Source organism: Antechinus flavipes, chromosome 4, assembly GCF_016432865.1.
Source record: "Antechinus flavipes isolate AdamAnt ecotype Samford, QLD, Australia chromosome 4, AdamAnt_v2, whole genome shotgun sequence".
Taxonomy (NCBI): Eukaryota; Metazoa; Chordata; class Mammalia; order Dasyuromorphia; family Dasyuridae; genus Antechinus; species Antechinus flavipes.
The window spans coordinates 48415178-48432911 of record NC_067401.1 but is presented as its reverse complement, the minus strand read 5'-3'; the positions used below and the strand labels follow the sequence as shown (position 1 = coordinate 48432911).

At 39.0% G+C, this 17734-nt stretch overlaps 1 protein-coding gene across 1 annotated transcript in view; it reads right to left on the bottom strand.

Moving 5' to 3' along the window:
- Window positions 1-17734, bottom strand: part of TSPAN2 (tetraspanin 2) — a 61447-nt gene that overhangs the window by 25022 nt on the left and 18691 nt on the right. Inside the window, exon 2 of the mRNA XM_051992944.1 lies at window positions 12989-13091. Within this exon, the coding sequence (XP_051848904.1) occupies window positions 12989-13091 (103 nt within the window). The remainder of the gene's footprint in view (window positions 1-12988; window positions 13092-17734) is intronic.

The window sequence follows — 17734 nt, the reverse complement described above, 5'->3', positions numbered from 1 at the left end:
CTTTGTTGAACCTTTTTTCCCACTGGTTCCTTAGAAACCTCTAATCCTTCAATCCCCCACTGGACACTGAAATTGAATACCTATCTGTCATGCGGTATCTTAGAAACTAAGCTAGGAACTAACTACACTTATAGAATTGGGTGACTGATACAGAGAAAAAAAAAACTAGTAAGTGATGCCAGAGAAACACCACTGACTTATAGGGATAAAATATATCTTGATTGATTGATTGATTCACTCATTTATTCATTGAATGCCTATTAAGTTCTTTCTATAAGCACAATACTGTGTGAGGGGTAAAATTTAAGTAAAGTATCCTTTTGAACATATAAAGATGGCTTTTTTTTTCAACTATAGTACTGAAGAGGAAGAGAAAGAAAGGATGGTAATTGAAAAATTCAGAAGAATCTATGAAAGGTTTCTTTTTTTTTTTTTTAAAGGATAAGGGACATTTGAACATACTTTCAACCAAAGGGGAAACCGACAGTGGATGAAGAGAAAAAGAAAGGGAAAGGGAGCCCAAGGAAGGAGCAAAAGTGGGAAACAGACAAAAAGATAGAGATGTGAAGAAAGAAAGAAGAAAAGGAGGAAAGAGAGAGACAGAGATAAAAAGAGATAGAGATAAGAAGAAAGAAAGAGGGAGACAGACATAGATGGAGAGAGGGAAGAAGGGATGGGAAGAGGAGAGATATATACATAAATAGACAGACAGGCACTAACATCAGACAAACAAAAGATATAGGAGAGGACATCTGGGAATAAAGTCCTGGAGGGAGTAAGAAGTAATGGGTCTAAGAGAACAGATAGGATTATTAGCCTTAGTAACTAGAAGGGAAGAAAGTCAGAATTGTTGATTGGAGATTAATGCTGAGAAATTTTAAAGGATGTTTCTCATTTTTTCTTCCTTTTTGATCTGCTTTTTCTTATGCAACATGATAAATGTGGAAATATGCATAGAAAAATTGCATGTTTAACATATATTGGATGGGAGAAGGGAGGGAGAAAAATTTGGAACACAAGGTTTTGCAAGGGTGAAAACTGTCTTTGCATATATATATATTAATTTTAAAGTTATTTTTTATTATAGCTTTTTATTTACAAGTTATATGCATGGGTAATTTTACAGCATTGACAATTGCCAAACCCTTTGTTCCAATTTTTCCCCTTTCCCCCCATCCCCTCCCCGAGATGGCAGGTTGACATCAATACATGTTAAATATGTTAAAGTATAAATTAAATACAATATAAGTATACATATCCAAACAGTTGTTTTCTTTGCTTATATTTTGAAAAATAAAAAGCTAATTTGGAACTATGCCCAAAGAGTTATTAAACCCTTTGATCCAGCAGTGTTTCTACTGGGCTTATATCCCAAAGAATTCATAAAGGAGAGAAAGGGACCCACATGTGCAAAATGTTTGTTCTGCCTTTTAATGGTAAGAAACTGGAAACTGAATGTCTGCCCATTAGTTGGGGAATGGCTGAATAAGTTATGGCATATGAATATTATAGAATATTATTGTTCTGTAAGAAACGACCAGCAGGATGATTTCAGAAAGGCCTGGAGAGACTTATATGAACTGATGCTGAGTGAAGTGAGCAGAACCAGGAGATCATTGTACATGACAACAACAACATTATACAATGATCAAGTCTGATGGACGTGGCTCTCTTCAACAAGATGATTCAGACCAATTCCAATGATCCTATTGTGAAGAGAGACAGCCACACTCAGAGAGAGGACTGTGGGAACTGAGAATGGTTCACAACATAGCATTTTCACTCTTTTTGTTGTTGTTTACTTGCATTTTAGTTTCTTTCTCCATTTTTTTCCCAGTTTGATTTGATTTTTCTTGTGCAGCAAGATAACTGTATAAATATGGATACATATATTGGATTTAACACATATTTCTACCATGTTTAACATATATGGACTACTTGCTATCTAGGGGAGGGAGAAGTGGAGAATTGGAACACAGAATTTTGCAAGGGTTAATATTGAAGAATTATCCATACATATGTTCTTAAAAATAATAAGCTTAAATAAAAAAAGAAAAAGAAAAGGCTATTATTGAAAAGAAATTTTTTTAAAAGAATGAATGGGCAGGAGAGAAACTACATTAAAGGGCCTCAATTTCTTATCCCTGTTACATAATAAAGAGATTAATTTACTAGGAGATAGAAAGAGCCAACATAACCTTTTGATATTCATCTCAATAGTTGAATCCAGGAGGTTATGATATATTTCCTATAATATCTACTTGAACCCAACCAACCAAGTTTAACTATTTTTACCAAGTAACAATGATATTTTAATAGACTAATTGACTTCATTGCTTTGGAATGGGGTTCTGAAAAATGCTTCATTCAACTAGAACTGAAATCTCCTGGTCCAAAAGTACTCAGTGATTTTTCAAGATTTAGTGCTGATATTTTAAAACTTCATATTGCCTCAGAATCCTTAAATGGTATCTCAATGCATTTTTAATTTTATTGCTAAAAGATAATTATATCTCTTATTTGAAATATAATCATTATTTTTAAAAAATTGATTTTCAGTGGACATTATGGGAAGATATGGAAGGGGAAAAAAGGAACTGTAACTCTTTGGACAATGGGTTCCCTTGTCCTCAATCCTAAGAGGAGGCGTTGATCTAAGAGTCAAAAGACCTGGACTCTCCAGTCTTATGTTTATCATTACACCTACTAGATGATGATGGGAAATCTTGGACAACGCAAAATTCCTGAGCCTCAGTTTTCACATATTAAAAAATGGAATGGAAGGAAGTTGGACTAGACAACTTCAAGGTCTTTTTCTGTCAAATATTTTGTGATTCCATAGTTACCCAGTTTCCTGAACTGAGAAAAACCTGAAGTATTATTTGCAGCTTAGTTAGGTACTATCTTGGAAAGGGAAAAATAGGCAAGGTAGGAAAAAAAGAAAATAAAGGAAAACAAAATGTACCACTCTGTGGTCACTAAAAGTGACAGAATAGATATAGACTCTCCAAAGAAGTGATCCAATAGCATCATACCTTACTGATCATCATGATTTTGGTTTGAATCAGAAGATTTGTAAGATTTTTCAATTGAGATAAGCAGAAATGATTTGGAGAACTGAGGTGGAAGACTTCTGTTGCAATCATGGGTCTGTTGCTAATTAGCTGCTAGAATTTGTGTACATCACTTAAACTCCAGAGACTTAGTTTTTTCATCCATAAAATGAGAGAGCCTGCTTTATTTCTAAGGTTCCTCTCAGCTCTAAATTCGATGACCTAATTCAGGAATATATTTCTGACAGATAGAGATTCAGATCTTAAAATATACTCACTGAAGGGTTTCTGGGCTGTGTGATTCTGGATAAATCACTTATCTTGAAGTCTTAGTTTCACAAATGGGGAAAATAAGAACATGTACCTCTCAGATTGGGTATAAAAATTAAATGAGACAATATCTATTAGGCCCTTTGCAAACATTAAAGTATTCATTGTCATTAATTATTATCTCTTTTGGCAGTAGATTCAATCTGGAACAACTTTAATCGTTAGAAAGTTTTTCGTTTTGTTGAGTTTAAATCTGTCTTTCCGTTTCCCTTAGATTGTGAGCTCCAGAGAGAAGGGATTGTGTTTTTTTGCCTTTCTCTGTATTTCCAGCATTTAGCATAGTATCTGGCACATAGTAGGCACTTAATAAGTGCTTGTTGATTTGACTTATAACATTTCTCTAATAAATATATATATATATATATATTTTTTTTTTGGCTGAGACAATTGAGGTTAAGTGACTTGCCCACAATCACACAGCTAGGAAGTATTAAGTGTCTGTGACCAGATTTGAACTCAGGTCCTCCTGACTTCAGGGCTGGTGCTCTATCCACTGTGCCATCTAGCTGCCCCTCTCTATTAGTTCTTTCTGTACTTTTAGAATAATACATAAGTCCATTCCCTAAAACCTAGATTCATCTCTTAATTCCATAGGGCTAATTCACCAGGTAGGTGATGGGAGTTTGATTCACCATTTGCCTCGGTTTCTCATCTATAAAGGATAAACTAGTATTTTCAGACTGTTCTATAACTGTCACTTTAGTCAGTACTCAGCCTCAAACTATTTTTGACCTTTCAATGTCCTATTCAGTCATTCAGTGAATTCCTGTTGAATACTCACTTTGTTTTTCCAATCAAGCTTGATTTGGGCATTAGCTTCCGGCTGGCCACCCTACTCCCAGTTCTCCCTGCTCCCATTCATCCTTCACAGTTCTAACAGATTTATCTTTCCTTTCAGTCTTCTTTCACAATGCTCTCCTTCAAGGAGTCATTATTATAGTCAAGCTGGACCACTAACTGTTTCCCGCTCTCATCCTATCTGCTCTGTTCCTATATACTTCTGTACCCACTTTCCCTCATGTCTTCCTTTACATTTACTATTTGCATGGCCTTAGACAAGTCATGAGGGAGGCTGGGAACTACATGGGACAGAAGACTGACTCTAGATTCAAAGGAGCTAAATTCAAATCCTGCTTACGATGATTCCTGCCTGTGTAACCATGAGCAAATTACTTAACCTTCCTGGGACTTATTTCCTGATCTGTAAAATACGGGGATTGGGCCTATGATCACCCCTGATTCTTCAGGAGAAGAAATGTTCCCTTCCCTGAATCTCACAGTTCAGCTCTGCTTTTCCCAAGCATCTGTCTCATCTCTCTTATATTACTTCTATAAAAGAGATGAGACAGATGCTTCTAATAGATTTTAAGTTTTTGTCACTTTTCATTTTTGTAGCCTTGGTGTTTGAGCATAGGTGAGTTCTTAAAATATTTGTTTTGTCATTTTTAGGAGGAGGCAATTAGAGCTAAGTGACTTGCTTAGTCACTTAGCTAGTAACAGTTAAGATTTTGAGACTGGATTTGAATTCAGGCCTCTTGACTCCAGGCCAGTGCTCTATTTACTGCACCATCCAGCAGCCCCTGTTTTATCATTTTATCTCTCACTTTATAAACCCTTGCTGGCTGACAAGATCAAGTCCCAAACAAATTCTGTCATCCAGAATTCAAAGCCCAGCACAATGTGGTCCTGAGCTAAAATAGCTCACATCCCACTAGGGACCCTCCCCTCCAGTCAGACTGAGCTACCTCATTGTGTCCCAACCATACTTTTCACATTTTATCCTGCAAGCTTCCATTCATTCTCTTTCCCCTATCTGGTATGTTTTCCTCTTCTCTGCCTAGCCAAATTTTCCTATTTTCAAAGTTTGGGACAAGTCCAACTTGTTCCATTAAAGTTTTTTCCAGATTACCCTGGTGCACAGTGAATACTCTTTTTTTCTGAACTCTCAATCATCTTTCTGAGACTTAGGCTCCCCATCTATAAAATGGGGATAATAATAGCACATACCATTGTAGAGTTATTGAGAGGATCAATTGAAAAAATATATGTAAAATGCTTTGCAAATATTTGTTGTTGTATCAATCATTTCAGTCATGGCTGACTCTTTGTGATGCCTTCTGGGATTTTTTTTGAGCAAAAATAATGGAGTGACATGCTATTTCCTTCTCTAGTTCATTTTACAAATAAGGAACTGAGGCAAACTGGGTCACAGAGCTAATAAATGTCTGAGGTTAGATTTGAACTTCTTGGGTCCTGCAGACCCAGCACTCTATGCATTATGGCACTACTTAGCTGCCCCACTTGCAAATATTGCCCTTGCTAATATGGTGCCATATAAAGTTAGACATTATGATTATTGACTTTTCTACTTCTACTACAGTTACCCAGTTAATCTGTCCATGTTTTTCCATAGAGTTTAGGTTGGAATGGATCTCAGAGGCCATCCAATGTACCTCTTACCTAAAAAGAATCCCCACTACTGCTTCCATAACAAACAATTAACCAAATTTTGCTCTAGGAACACTTAAGGTCTTCCAAAGGCAAGCCATTCTATTTGGGAAATCATGCCAGTTTTTCTTGACCACAAGATCATAAATCTGTCTCTTTGCCCCCTCCATCTGGTGTTCCCAGTTTTTCCCACTGGGTCCAAAGCAGATGACACATAATCTTTCTTCCATTGACAATCCCTCAAATACTTGGAAGTCATAATCATGTCTCTCCACCAAATTATCTCTCCTTTGGACTCAGAAGTATCTCCAATTCCTGGAGCCCAGCTTAGAGTGACATGTTCTCAAGTCTCCCTACCATTGTGATTGCTCTCTTCTTTATACCTTCATTTGTTAGTACCTTTTCTAAAGTGTGGGGCCCACCCAATATTACAAATGTCATTCTATAGAGATAAAGTACAACCTTGAAAGTCTTGGACAATTTTCCTTTTTTCATGTGGACTACAGATGCATTAGCTACTGGCTTACCTGGAGCCTGGAGTCAACTGAAACCCCTAAATCTTTTTCACATGAACTCCTTAATAGCAGCCATTTAATAAATACCTGATTAACTGCTGAGTGCCATCTAAATGATTTTTAATCAATTGATTTACCATAAGACTTCACATTGAAATGGCAAGGTAGACAGATAAAGTTCTGGCCTTGTAGGGAGGGAGATCTAATTTTGGCTCCTGCCTCAGACACTTATTGGATGTGTAACCTCCTTGAACATATCTGTGCCTCAGTTTCCTCATCTGTAAGATGGAGATATTAACACCATTGTGCTAAGATGGGCATAATAGCATCATAATGCTATAAAGAGCTGTGAGAATCCAGTGAGATAGTATATATAAAGTGCTTTTGAAAGTATAAAGTATTAAATATTAGCGATTATTATTATTATTACTATTTTTTCCTTGCATCCTGAGTATAATAACTACTTAGATTGTGACTTTGATATTTAATAAGTGTTATTGAGATTGTACATGTATAACTTATATCAAATTGCTTACTGTCCAGTAAAGGGGGAAATGAAAGAGGGAGGGAAAAAATTTGGACCTCAAAATTTTAAAATAATGAATGTTAAAATTTGTCTATATATGTAATTTGTAAAAATACAATTTTATTTTAAAAAATAAATGCTTATTGAATTGAACTTTAAATTTTGAATTGAGTTAAATTTAAATCCTATTAAATTTTGGTTCACAAGATTTGAATTCATCTTAATTAGATCTTATATTCCCTAACTAAATTTGACTTCTTAAAGACAGCATCGATACTGTCTACTTTTTTTTTGAATTTCCCACAGTGCCTAGCCCAGTACTTTACAAATTAGATCCTCAATAAATACTTCATTGACTCACTACTCTGTTATTATTTTCTAAAATTAGAGTATGGGCTAATAATGCCAAATATCTAGAAGAAAAACCAAAAAGACTTTGCCAACTCCCTGGACATTTCCAAATATCCAAATGCTTAGTGGCACATGGGTGTAGCCTGTACTTCTTACATATCCCACATATGACCCAACTTTTAAAATAGAGTTTTCTTTAATATTCTTGGGCAATTTCTCTATTAGGCTCATAGAAAAGTCTTTTTTTTTTTTTTTTAAAGAACTTCATGTTCTCTTTCTCAAAAATGTAGGAGAAAGTACAGGAGGTAGGCAGATTTTACCATGCAAACTTCTGAATATAATGACTAGTTTATGCTTTTCTATGAGAATCAAACAATCTCTTTTTCCTTCCTGAGCTCCTACCCAAGGGTGGACCCCCTGTCTCCTCTGGGCACAATTGTACTTTCCAAGCATTAAGCCTCAAGGTTCAGGGATGGAAAATCCTGGCAGTCAGAGTAGAGGGGCCAGCACGTCTGGAACAGAAGAATAGGCCAATGTGATTCCTGGGCACACCCTGGATAAACACTGCTCCCTCAGCCCCATGCTGAGGGCCAGACAGACGGAACACTCAGGAACAGCATGCTCTGGGATTTGTAGCAACAAACTGAGTCCGTGGCTCCACGTTGCTCTGCCCTGATGGAGACAAAGGAACTTCTTGCTTTCTGGTTCTGGATGGATGGAAGATTAGAATTGGGTTGCCTGCGTGACATCAGGAATGCTGCCCCATTGTCTGAACTACCACTCCCTGTATGTACCTCCTCAAGCCCTGCCCAGTCTTCCAAGCCCGGAATGATTTTACTTTTGCCATAAGGCTTTCCCCAAACACTCTAAGCCAGTGATTCTCAAAATCTGGTCCAGAGCATCCTGGGGATCTCTGAAATCCTTTCAGAGAGTCTACAAATTCATAATTAGTTTTTATTTTTAATGTGATCAATATCTATAACTATAAACTTCATAAACAAAAACTCTTTGGACATATCCTCAATCATTTTTAATAGGATAAAGATATTGAGAACAAAAGTTTGAGGACCATAGCTCTAAGCCCACAAGCTTCTTCTATTCCTCCAAACTCATAATGCTAATTGCTTGGGCCCTTCCATGGTTCTTGACAGCCATTCCCCCAAAATACTGGAAGGCATTCAGAGGAAGCCAAACTAGAATGATCAGAGGCCTGTGCTACGTGAGAACACTTGTGGGGAACTGAAAACAAGAAGCACCAGAAATATAAAATAACTGTTGTCAAGTACTTCAAAGGTTCCCTTGGGAGAGAGCATGAGGCTTGGGATCATAGGATCCAGAGCTGGAAGGAACTTCAAAAACTAAAAAATTTTAGATCTACCTCTTTATTTTACAGATGAGAAAACTGAGGGATTTGTTTAAGGTCATCAAAGTAATTCAAGAAATTGAATTTGAACCTAGATCCCCTGACTCCAAAGTTAGTGTTCTTTCTTTCTTTCCACTGTATTCTAGTATCCTTTTTACACTGTTGAGCTCCAGAGAGCAGAAATAGGAACAATGATGAGAAGCTATATTGAGGCAAACTTTAGGTTGGAATCCAAGAGAAACAAACAATGATAGTGATTCAGAAGTGGAATGGGATGGTCTGTGAAGAAATGGGGTCTCCCACAGTGAAGGGAGAACAGGGGTCCTGTTCAGGTTTGGTTGGATTGCTATGTGGCTACTGGTCTCACCCCTCTCAGGGGTTCTGGGATTGATTCTGTCAGAATGGTCCCATCCCACTCTGGGGTTCTGGGATTGATTCATGAGAACCAGCCCCATACCACTCTGGGATTCTGGGATTGATTCTATGAGAACTAGTCTCATCTCACTCTGAGATTCTGAGACTGATTCTATGAGAATGGTCCCATTCTACTTGGGATTCAGGGATTGATTCTATGAGAATGGTCCCAACCCACTCTGGGGTTCAGGGATTGATTCATGAGAACTAGTCTCATCTCACTCTGGGGTTCTGAGATTGATTCTATGAGAATGGTCCCATCTCACTCTGGGATTCTGGGATTGATTCTATGAGAATGATCCCATCCCACTGTACATTATAGTTACTTAACAAAATGCTCATTGATTGATTAATATATTTATTTTATTGCATCTGTGGAAAGAACAAAGCCTAGGAACCAAAGGACTGGGATTCAAATCAGACTCTGCTACATACAGGTAACTTAAAACCTCAGTTACCTCACATGAGACACAAAGGAGTTGGACAATGCATCCTTTAAGATCTATTCCAGATATAGATATAATGATCTCATGATTTATGCTCCTTACAACTCTGGGGAGAGAGGTGCCTCATTTCCAATTTTTTTGATCAAGCCTGGGGTTTCTTAATTTAGGGATCTCCCATAAAAGACAGCCTCCACTGTCCCCTTCCCCCATTCCATCAGTTAGGTCTTTGAGGGAAGGGACTAGCTTTTCCATTTTTCTTTATCCCTAGAAGTGCTGTTATATAATATAGTAGGTGCTGAAGAAATGTTTGTTGATTGATCCATTGTTCAGCCACAAAGAATAAGGGAAGCAAACGTGGGAGCTCTCTTACTGAGGGCTGGGTCTAACTGCATGGGGCTGGACATAATGGCAACTAGGATACTACCTGAGGAAGCTGAGTTCAAATCTGGCCTCGGACACTTATTAGCTGTGTAACCCTCAGCAAGTCACTTAATCTCAGTTTGCCTCAGTGACCTCACCTGTAAAATGGAGATAATAAAAACACCTGCCTTCCAGTGTAGTTGTAAGGATTTAATGAGATAATAATTTGCAAGCTCTTAGCACGGTAACTGGCACACCAGTAAACACTGCATAAATGTTAGCTGTTATAGAAACAGGCAGATGTCCTCACAACCAAGTGTGGCAAATTGAGGCGATTCTTCACCTTGCTCAATGACCCAGAGCCCTGCTATTTGTACTGATACTAAATGAGACGATGCAGAATGATACAGATGTAAAAACCCCAGAACAGTGGTTCTCAAATTTTTGTTTTCAGTATCTTTATCCTATTAAAAATTATTGAGGATCTCTCCAAAGTGTTTTTGTTTATCTGGGTTATATTTATAGACATTTACCATATTGGAAATAAAAACTATTTTTGAATTTGTAGATCCTCTAAAAGGGTTTCAGAGACTCCCAGGATTCTCTAAACCATACTTTGAGAACCACTGCCCTAGAACCTTACTAAGTTACTGTGGCTCTCTTAAGCCTCAGTTTCTTTACCTGCAAGGTGAGGAGCTTGGACTAGAGGATCTTTAGAGTGCCTTCCAGATGTACAACAATGACTCTGACTGCATCACCTTCTGAACCTTGAGCCTTGTCCTCCACTGTTCCTCTCAAAACTTGGGATTTTGGTGCATCTACTTCAGAAGCTCCCACCCTGCCCCTTTCAGCTCCCAAACTAATCATGGTTTTTGAGCCTGTCACTGAGATATTGCCCCTTAACCAGAGAGGTGACTTTTTCCTTATCTCTCTTCCCTTCCACTAATCCAACATGTTTTTCCCAAACTGAGGAAGCTTCAATCCATCTGCCCCATAGAACCTGCTCAACCACAAAGACTCCAGACCAATCTTGCCCAGCTTGGGGCAGGGGGAAGTGTACGGCTTTGCCCACTGTGATAGGAATGCTGAATGACTTTGAATCCAACTGGAGAGAGGTTTCAGGAAAGCATCCTCGATGCCCTCTTAAACCAACCCCAAGGAAACCAGCTGAGTATGTGGCAGTGACGAGGGCCAGCCTAGTAAGAGAGGGCTCTTCTGGCAGAGAACTTGAAGAGAAGGATAGGAACTCTAAGCCTCCTCTGAGGTGCCTTGGTGAGGTGGCTGGAGCTTAGTGAAGTCCCAGGGCACCATCTTGCTGCTCCCTGTAGGATACAGTTCTGCCTGTGATTCATTTGGTGACCACCTCCCCTGCCCCCATCTTCATGAAGCCCTTTCGCTAATCACCGCCAAGCAGATGGATGCTCTTCTACACTCTGCCTTAAAATAACCATATACCAAAAATGAAGGCAAGAGAAGTAACTATTTTCTAAGTCACAGCTGGCTTGCTCTTAATGGAAACCCTTTATTAAATCAAGTGAGAGAATGTGAGAAGTCCATCCTATAGACTGGGGTGATATTAGATTAGAGATATTTTGGTAGAAGAGGCAGCATTTAGAAAATAATTTTAAAATATGGTCAGTCCCTTACTGATAAATAATTGACTATTAATGACATTATGGCCACAGTCTCATCAGTGCCCCTTTCCCCAGAGAAGCAATGTGACAGAAGGAGAGGACATTGAATTTGGGAGGCAGGAGGGACCTGGATTTGCCTCCTAACTCTGGCATTCGTTGGCTGGGGAATCCTGAGACATCACTGGTTGAATCTGTTTTCTCCTCTGTAGAATAATAAGATTGTGAGCTGTAAAGGATCACAGAATCTCAGGTCTCCAAGACTGTTTTGAATCACACCTGAACAAGAATCCACTCTACACAGAAAGTGGTCATCCAGCTTTTGCTTGAAGGCTGCCAGTGAGAAGAAACTTGCTCTCTCCCAAGGCAACTCAATCCCCTTTGGGATGGCTATTTGGTTCAACTCCCCCTTTTATTAAATGAGAAACTGAGATCATAAAGATTAAATACTTACAAAGTTATAAGATCATAGAACAGAAACTAGATCTCTGAGTTCAAATACTACCTCAGACACTTAGTAGCTAAGTGATCCTGGGCAAAACACTTGTTTGTTTCAATTTCCTCAACTGTAAAATGGGGATAAAGATAGTACTAACTCCCAGGATTGTTTCGAGGCTCAAATGAGATAATATTTATAAAGTGCCTGACACATTGTAATCACTGTATAAATATGAGTTATTATTATTATTATAAAGACCAGACTTGACTTTAGACCTTATCTTGCTATCCTATGTTCGATTGGCTACACTGAGGGAATTATTGATGATGCTCTTTCAAGATTGATCAAATTGCTTAGACTTGTGAGGTCTCAGATTTCTGATCTATAAAAGAATGGGATTCAATGAGAAGCTCTCTAAGATTTCTGCTAGTGCTAAGACCATATGACTGACTTTTCAAAAGCAGCCCGGGCCAACAAATCCCTGGGATATCAGGTTGTTGGGCAGTTTCTGAGGGCTTGGGTTACTGCTGACTCTCCATCCTTCTTCCTGTTGGACATTAATATGGAAATGACTTCAGAAAAGAAGCACCATTCCCCTTGGCTTTGTCACTGTATCTTAAAGAGTAGAGGGTTTGGCAAGGGTAGGGGCTGGTGGGGGAATAGCTTTCCATCTGACTTGGGGGCTGACATCTCCTATATGTACTATCTCCTCCATTAGAATGGGAGCTCCGTGAGCAGAGACATTTGTACCCCTAGTGCTTTGTACACAGTAAGTGCTTAATAAATGCTCATTTATTTATTTCCCCATTTCCCTCTTGGAAAAGTGGAATGGAAACTGTACCAGATTGACAGGCAGCACACACAGATTCAGACACTGAGTCTAACACTGACCTTGGATAAGTATGTCCTAGAATTTCTCTGATTTTTCATTTCTTAATCTGCCAAGTGGGAATCATTACACTTTGCCATTCTCTGCCTTGCAGGGTTGGTGTGAGGAAAGAGCTCCAAAAATTCATTTTTGTTATTATTACTCCTTCTACCTTCCCCATTCCCCATCCCGACCCCCACCCTTGTCTATCCTAAGCTAAGTTTAGGAATCTGAATTCACTTACCCATGTAGAAATACTCAGGAGTTTTACCCTCTGAGGACAAATCCTTCACTATGCCTCCAAACCGAAGCCACAGGCCAAAAGCAATGACAGTGGATCCTGCCAACTGAAAGATAAACAAGATCATTAATATCTGATCCAGCAGATCTGTGAAGGCAGCTAAAGGTGCTGCCAGTGTAAGGGAACAGACAAAACGTGGAGGGGAAAGGCAAGAACACCATAACTCCCAAAATCAATAACAATAATAACCAATATTCACTACATGGCTCTAATATTTGCCAAGCACTTTCTATACATCACCTCATTTGATCTTCACAATAGCTCTGGGAGGTAGGTGCTATTATTACCATCCTTTTACAGATGAGGAAACTGAGGCAAACAGAAGTTATACAGCTAGTGTCTGAAGCTACATCTGAATTCAGGTTATATGATAGTAACAGCTCACATTACTGGAGAGCACTTTACAAGATTTACAAAGTGTTTTCCACACAACGACCCTTCAAGGTATATAGTACAGGTGTTATTATCATACCCATTTTTCTAAAGCTCACCAAACAACTTGCTGAAGGTTTCAGAGTCAGGATTTGAATCCAGCTCTCTTGAATCCAAGTTCAGTTACTCCATGACACTATGTTACCACAGAACAGGAAAACTACTTTTTTTGATTTTCATTAGGAATTATTTAGGACAGCCAGGTGACAGTAGATAGAGAACACTGGGCTCACCTTTATAAATTCGAATTTATCCACAAATTTTTAGCTGTGTGATCCTGGCCAAGTCATATAATCCTGTCTGCCTTAACTTCCTCAATGAACTAGAGAGGGAAATGGCAAACTACCCTATTATTTTTGCCAAGAAAAACCCAAATGGAGTCAAGAAGAGTCCCATACGACTGAACAACAACAACAGGATTTCTTTCCCCCCTTTTCTCAAGGCTACATTGCTGGTACTTTGAGCTTGGCAGAAGGCTCTCAAATAGACATGAGCCCTTTGTCATGTGGACCTACACAACAACACCACAGAGTAAGAAATGTCGGTAGACACTGAGAGTGGCAAAGTCACACTGAGTGAAATAATCCCCTAAATCCTGGGATGGAGAAATGGGGAAGGGGAGAAAGAGAACCAAACCCACAAAGTAGCCGACCCACAGATCTTCTGAGTCTGCAGTCCCCAATTAGAAAGTTTCCTCAGATGTAGCCCATAACCCTTTCATCCCCCACACCCTTTCTGCCCATAGCTATTGCCCACTATACTGACAAGTGATGATGGTGCAGGGAGACAGCCCAGGCATATTTTTTTTGGTTGCTATTTTGAGTTTCCATGGAAAGTGAGAAAGGAAAAAATAATTTTCTGGAAAAAAAAAGCAAAAAAAAAAGCGTGGTCTGTGTGCCGTGTCGCCTGAAGTGGAGTCTGAATTGCTGGCCCAAGCAAAACTTGGGCAGACTCCGCAGCTGGTAGAGTAATCACTCCACTTCCTTTCTTTCACCAATCTGAAGCCTTCGATTTGAAGGCTAAGTTTTAGAAGCTAAAGCTGGAAGTCTTCCTGCTCCCATAGACCTTGTCTCTCCAGAACTCTGGGATATCTGAAGACTGGCCAGTGGCCTCGAGGTTGTGAGAAGGCATGCCGTGTCCTCAAACGGCCTACTTGAATTTTAATGAACTCATCGATGAACAGAAATGTATTAAGTACCAACTGTATGCAGATGAATCCTAAGATCAGAATTGACATTTTATAGTCACATGAAATGAACTATTTGCAAAGATCTTATTCTCTCAAACATACATGAAGACACATACATACTTTCTCCCTCTCTCAAACATATATGAAAACATAACATATATGTTCTTTCTTTTTTCTCCTTTCCTTCTTTCCCCTTTTCTCTCCTCCCTCCTTCTCTTCCTTTCCTCCTTCCATCCTATCTCTCTTTCTCCTTCTTCTTTCCCCTTCTTTCTGTCTCTTTCTCTCTGTCTTATCTCTATGTCTCTGTCTTTTTCTCTGTCTCTGTCTGTCTCTGTCTCTCTCTGTGTCTGTCTGTCTGTCTCTCTCTTTTTGTCTCTCTCCTTTCTCTCCTCTTTCATCTTCCTGAAAAAAAAGGCTATTTATATGAGATTCAGGAAGTGTCTGGCATATATGTCATCTCAATAGAAGGCGGGAAGAAACCTTTCTATAACTATAATAACTAGACCTGTCCCAAAATGAAATCAACCTTTTCAAAAAGTAATAGGTTCCCTCTCACCAGAAGACCTTAGACAAAGGCTTCATGGATATTCATTGACAGGTATATTGCAAAGGACTTTCTTCCTTGGTTCCCTCTGACTAGGATTTCCTCTGAGATTTCTTCTAACTCTGGAGTTCTGTGATCTTTGAGGATTTCTTCCATGTTGGTACCTTCCTTTTCCTCCTGCTCTTCTTCCTCCAACTTCTCCTCCTTGTCTTCCCCCCCCCAAATCCAAGTTCAAATCTAAGAAGATGACCTAAAAAAAGAAAAATGATGTTGTTCTAGCAAGGAAAAGAAAAGTAAGATCATCACATCAGGAGAGTCCTAGCCAGTGGACCCTAATATGAAATATCTGAGACTCTTAAATACTAGGAAAGAAGGCTAATTGAATAATGAATATGATACATAGCTGTGGAAACAGGGCATGCCTGCTTTTTAATATGATTTTTGTGCTTTATAGAATTTGATTTGAAAGCATATCATGGCATCTTCATTTTCAGTCCATGAAAAGACTGGAAAGAACTAAGACGGACAGAGCTTGGTTTGAAAGGAGGCAGTAATGGGATTGTGGGTTTCCCCCATGTAAATAGAGGGTTTATCCCCAAGATTTGTATCCTCCCTGGCCAGGACATGAGGCTTCTTCTATCGACCCTCTGAGGGAAAAACCTCATGGCCAAAAATATCATATTTTAGCCTGTGGAATTATCTTAGGGAATGACGAGTTTTCAAAAATACAACGCAGAAATGCTATTGATAGAGGAAACCCGTCCAAACCTGTAACCACGGAGAACCCTGAGGAGGAGGAGGAGGAGGGAAGGAAGTGACATGGGCAGGGAGATCCCACGGTGGGGCCACATTTTTGGAATCTCTGTACACAAACTCTAATTTATAGCTGTCTGGGATTATTCCACCCAGACGGAACACATTTGTCCACTCTGGCACTGATGGATTTGATGCCAAATGGAAAATCAGAAGAGGGGTTGCAGTTTAAAGTCACCAGGCCACAAAGGAGCTCTGCCCTCTCTCACCCACCCCCTGAAACCACAAGGATATCCTCCAGGGAAAAGGGAACGGTGACTGACATGAATTTCATCACTATATGGCAGAAGGGAACTGGCTTATTGGCGTGATGGCTCATCAGCATGCACATGCATCCCTGGATGGTTTTTTTTAAAATTTTTATTTAATAATTACTTTATATTGACAGAATCCATGCCAGGGTAATTTTTTTTACAACATTATCCCTTGCACTCGTTTCTGTTCCGATTTTTTCCCCTCCCTCCCTCCACCCCCTCCCCTAGATGGCAAGCAGTCCTTTATATGTTGGATATGTTGCAGTATAATCCCTGGATGGTTTTAACCAGATTCTTTTAAACTTGGGGTAAAGGACAAAGCCAGTGCTGTCTTGCAGTCATATAGTTATTCCTAGCACCAGGCTTAGGCTCAGAAAGACCTGGGGTTCAAAACCAGCCTCAGACACTTAATATTTCCTAGGTATGTGACCTTAGGCTAGTCACTTAACCCCAATTGCCTCCCCCAAACAAAACAAAACAAAACAAAAAGCCAACAGCAACAAAAACAAAAATGGCATCAGGCATGGTTCTGGTACATTTGAGTTCAACAAATCCACAAGTGCAATAGGGAAAGAGCCTGTGATTTCACCAGCACGGAGAATTCCTTTTATTTTACAGAGGCTCTCTCTATCAATGAAAATCAAAATCTATCTTTGGTTCAGTAATACGCAGGAGCATTGCTAAGCTCAAATGAGATAATGGCCATAAAGAGCTTTGCAAACCTTAAGACACTATATAAACACCAGTTATTGTTATTGTTGTTATTATTCTTATTAGCTTCCAGTTGCCAGGCATCCAGCTTAATAATGACTTAATTTCTTCTACTAAAATCTTAAACTCAAGCAGAACCTATAAAGAGGTATCCTGGTAAATATTTAAGGACTCAGATGGGCGGTGGAGAGGGAATATGCGTGCAGACACACTTTCAAATTTAATCTCATTATTAACACTTTTTAAAGTCTAGACAAATAATAACAATAAATCAAGCCCTGACTTGTAGCAGTGCCAGTTTCTGAGGTATAAATGTTCAAACTGAAAACTTGAGAGGCTGGCTCCAGCTAGCTGCCTGGTAATAAGAAGTCCTTGGAAGTATCTGAAAGTAAACTAAAGTTGTGACTTATATGAGATCACACAGCTAGTATCAGAGGTGAGATTTTATTAAGATAACACATTTAGAGCCAGAAGGGATCCTGGGAGCATTAAGCCCAACTATCTTATTTTATAGACGAGGGAAAACTGAAGGAGACAAAAGTTAAGTGATATATTTCAAGTCACATAGCTAATCTTCCTGATTAGCTTCAATCATCTGGCTGTTCCAGATGTTCCTAATTTTAAGCCTTAGTCTTCCATAGAAAACTGCCTGGTATGATTGCATTCATAGCATTCCTGGGTTTGCTTTAGCAGGTAAGCTCCCAAGTATTTTATATTGTATGCAATTATTATTTTAAATGGAATTT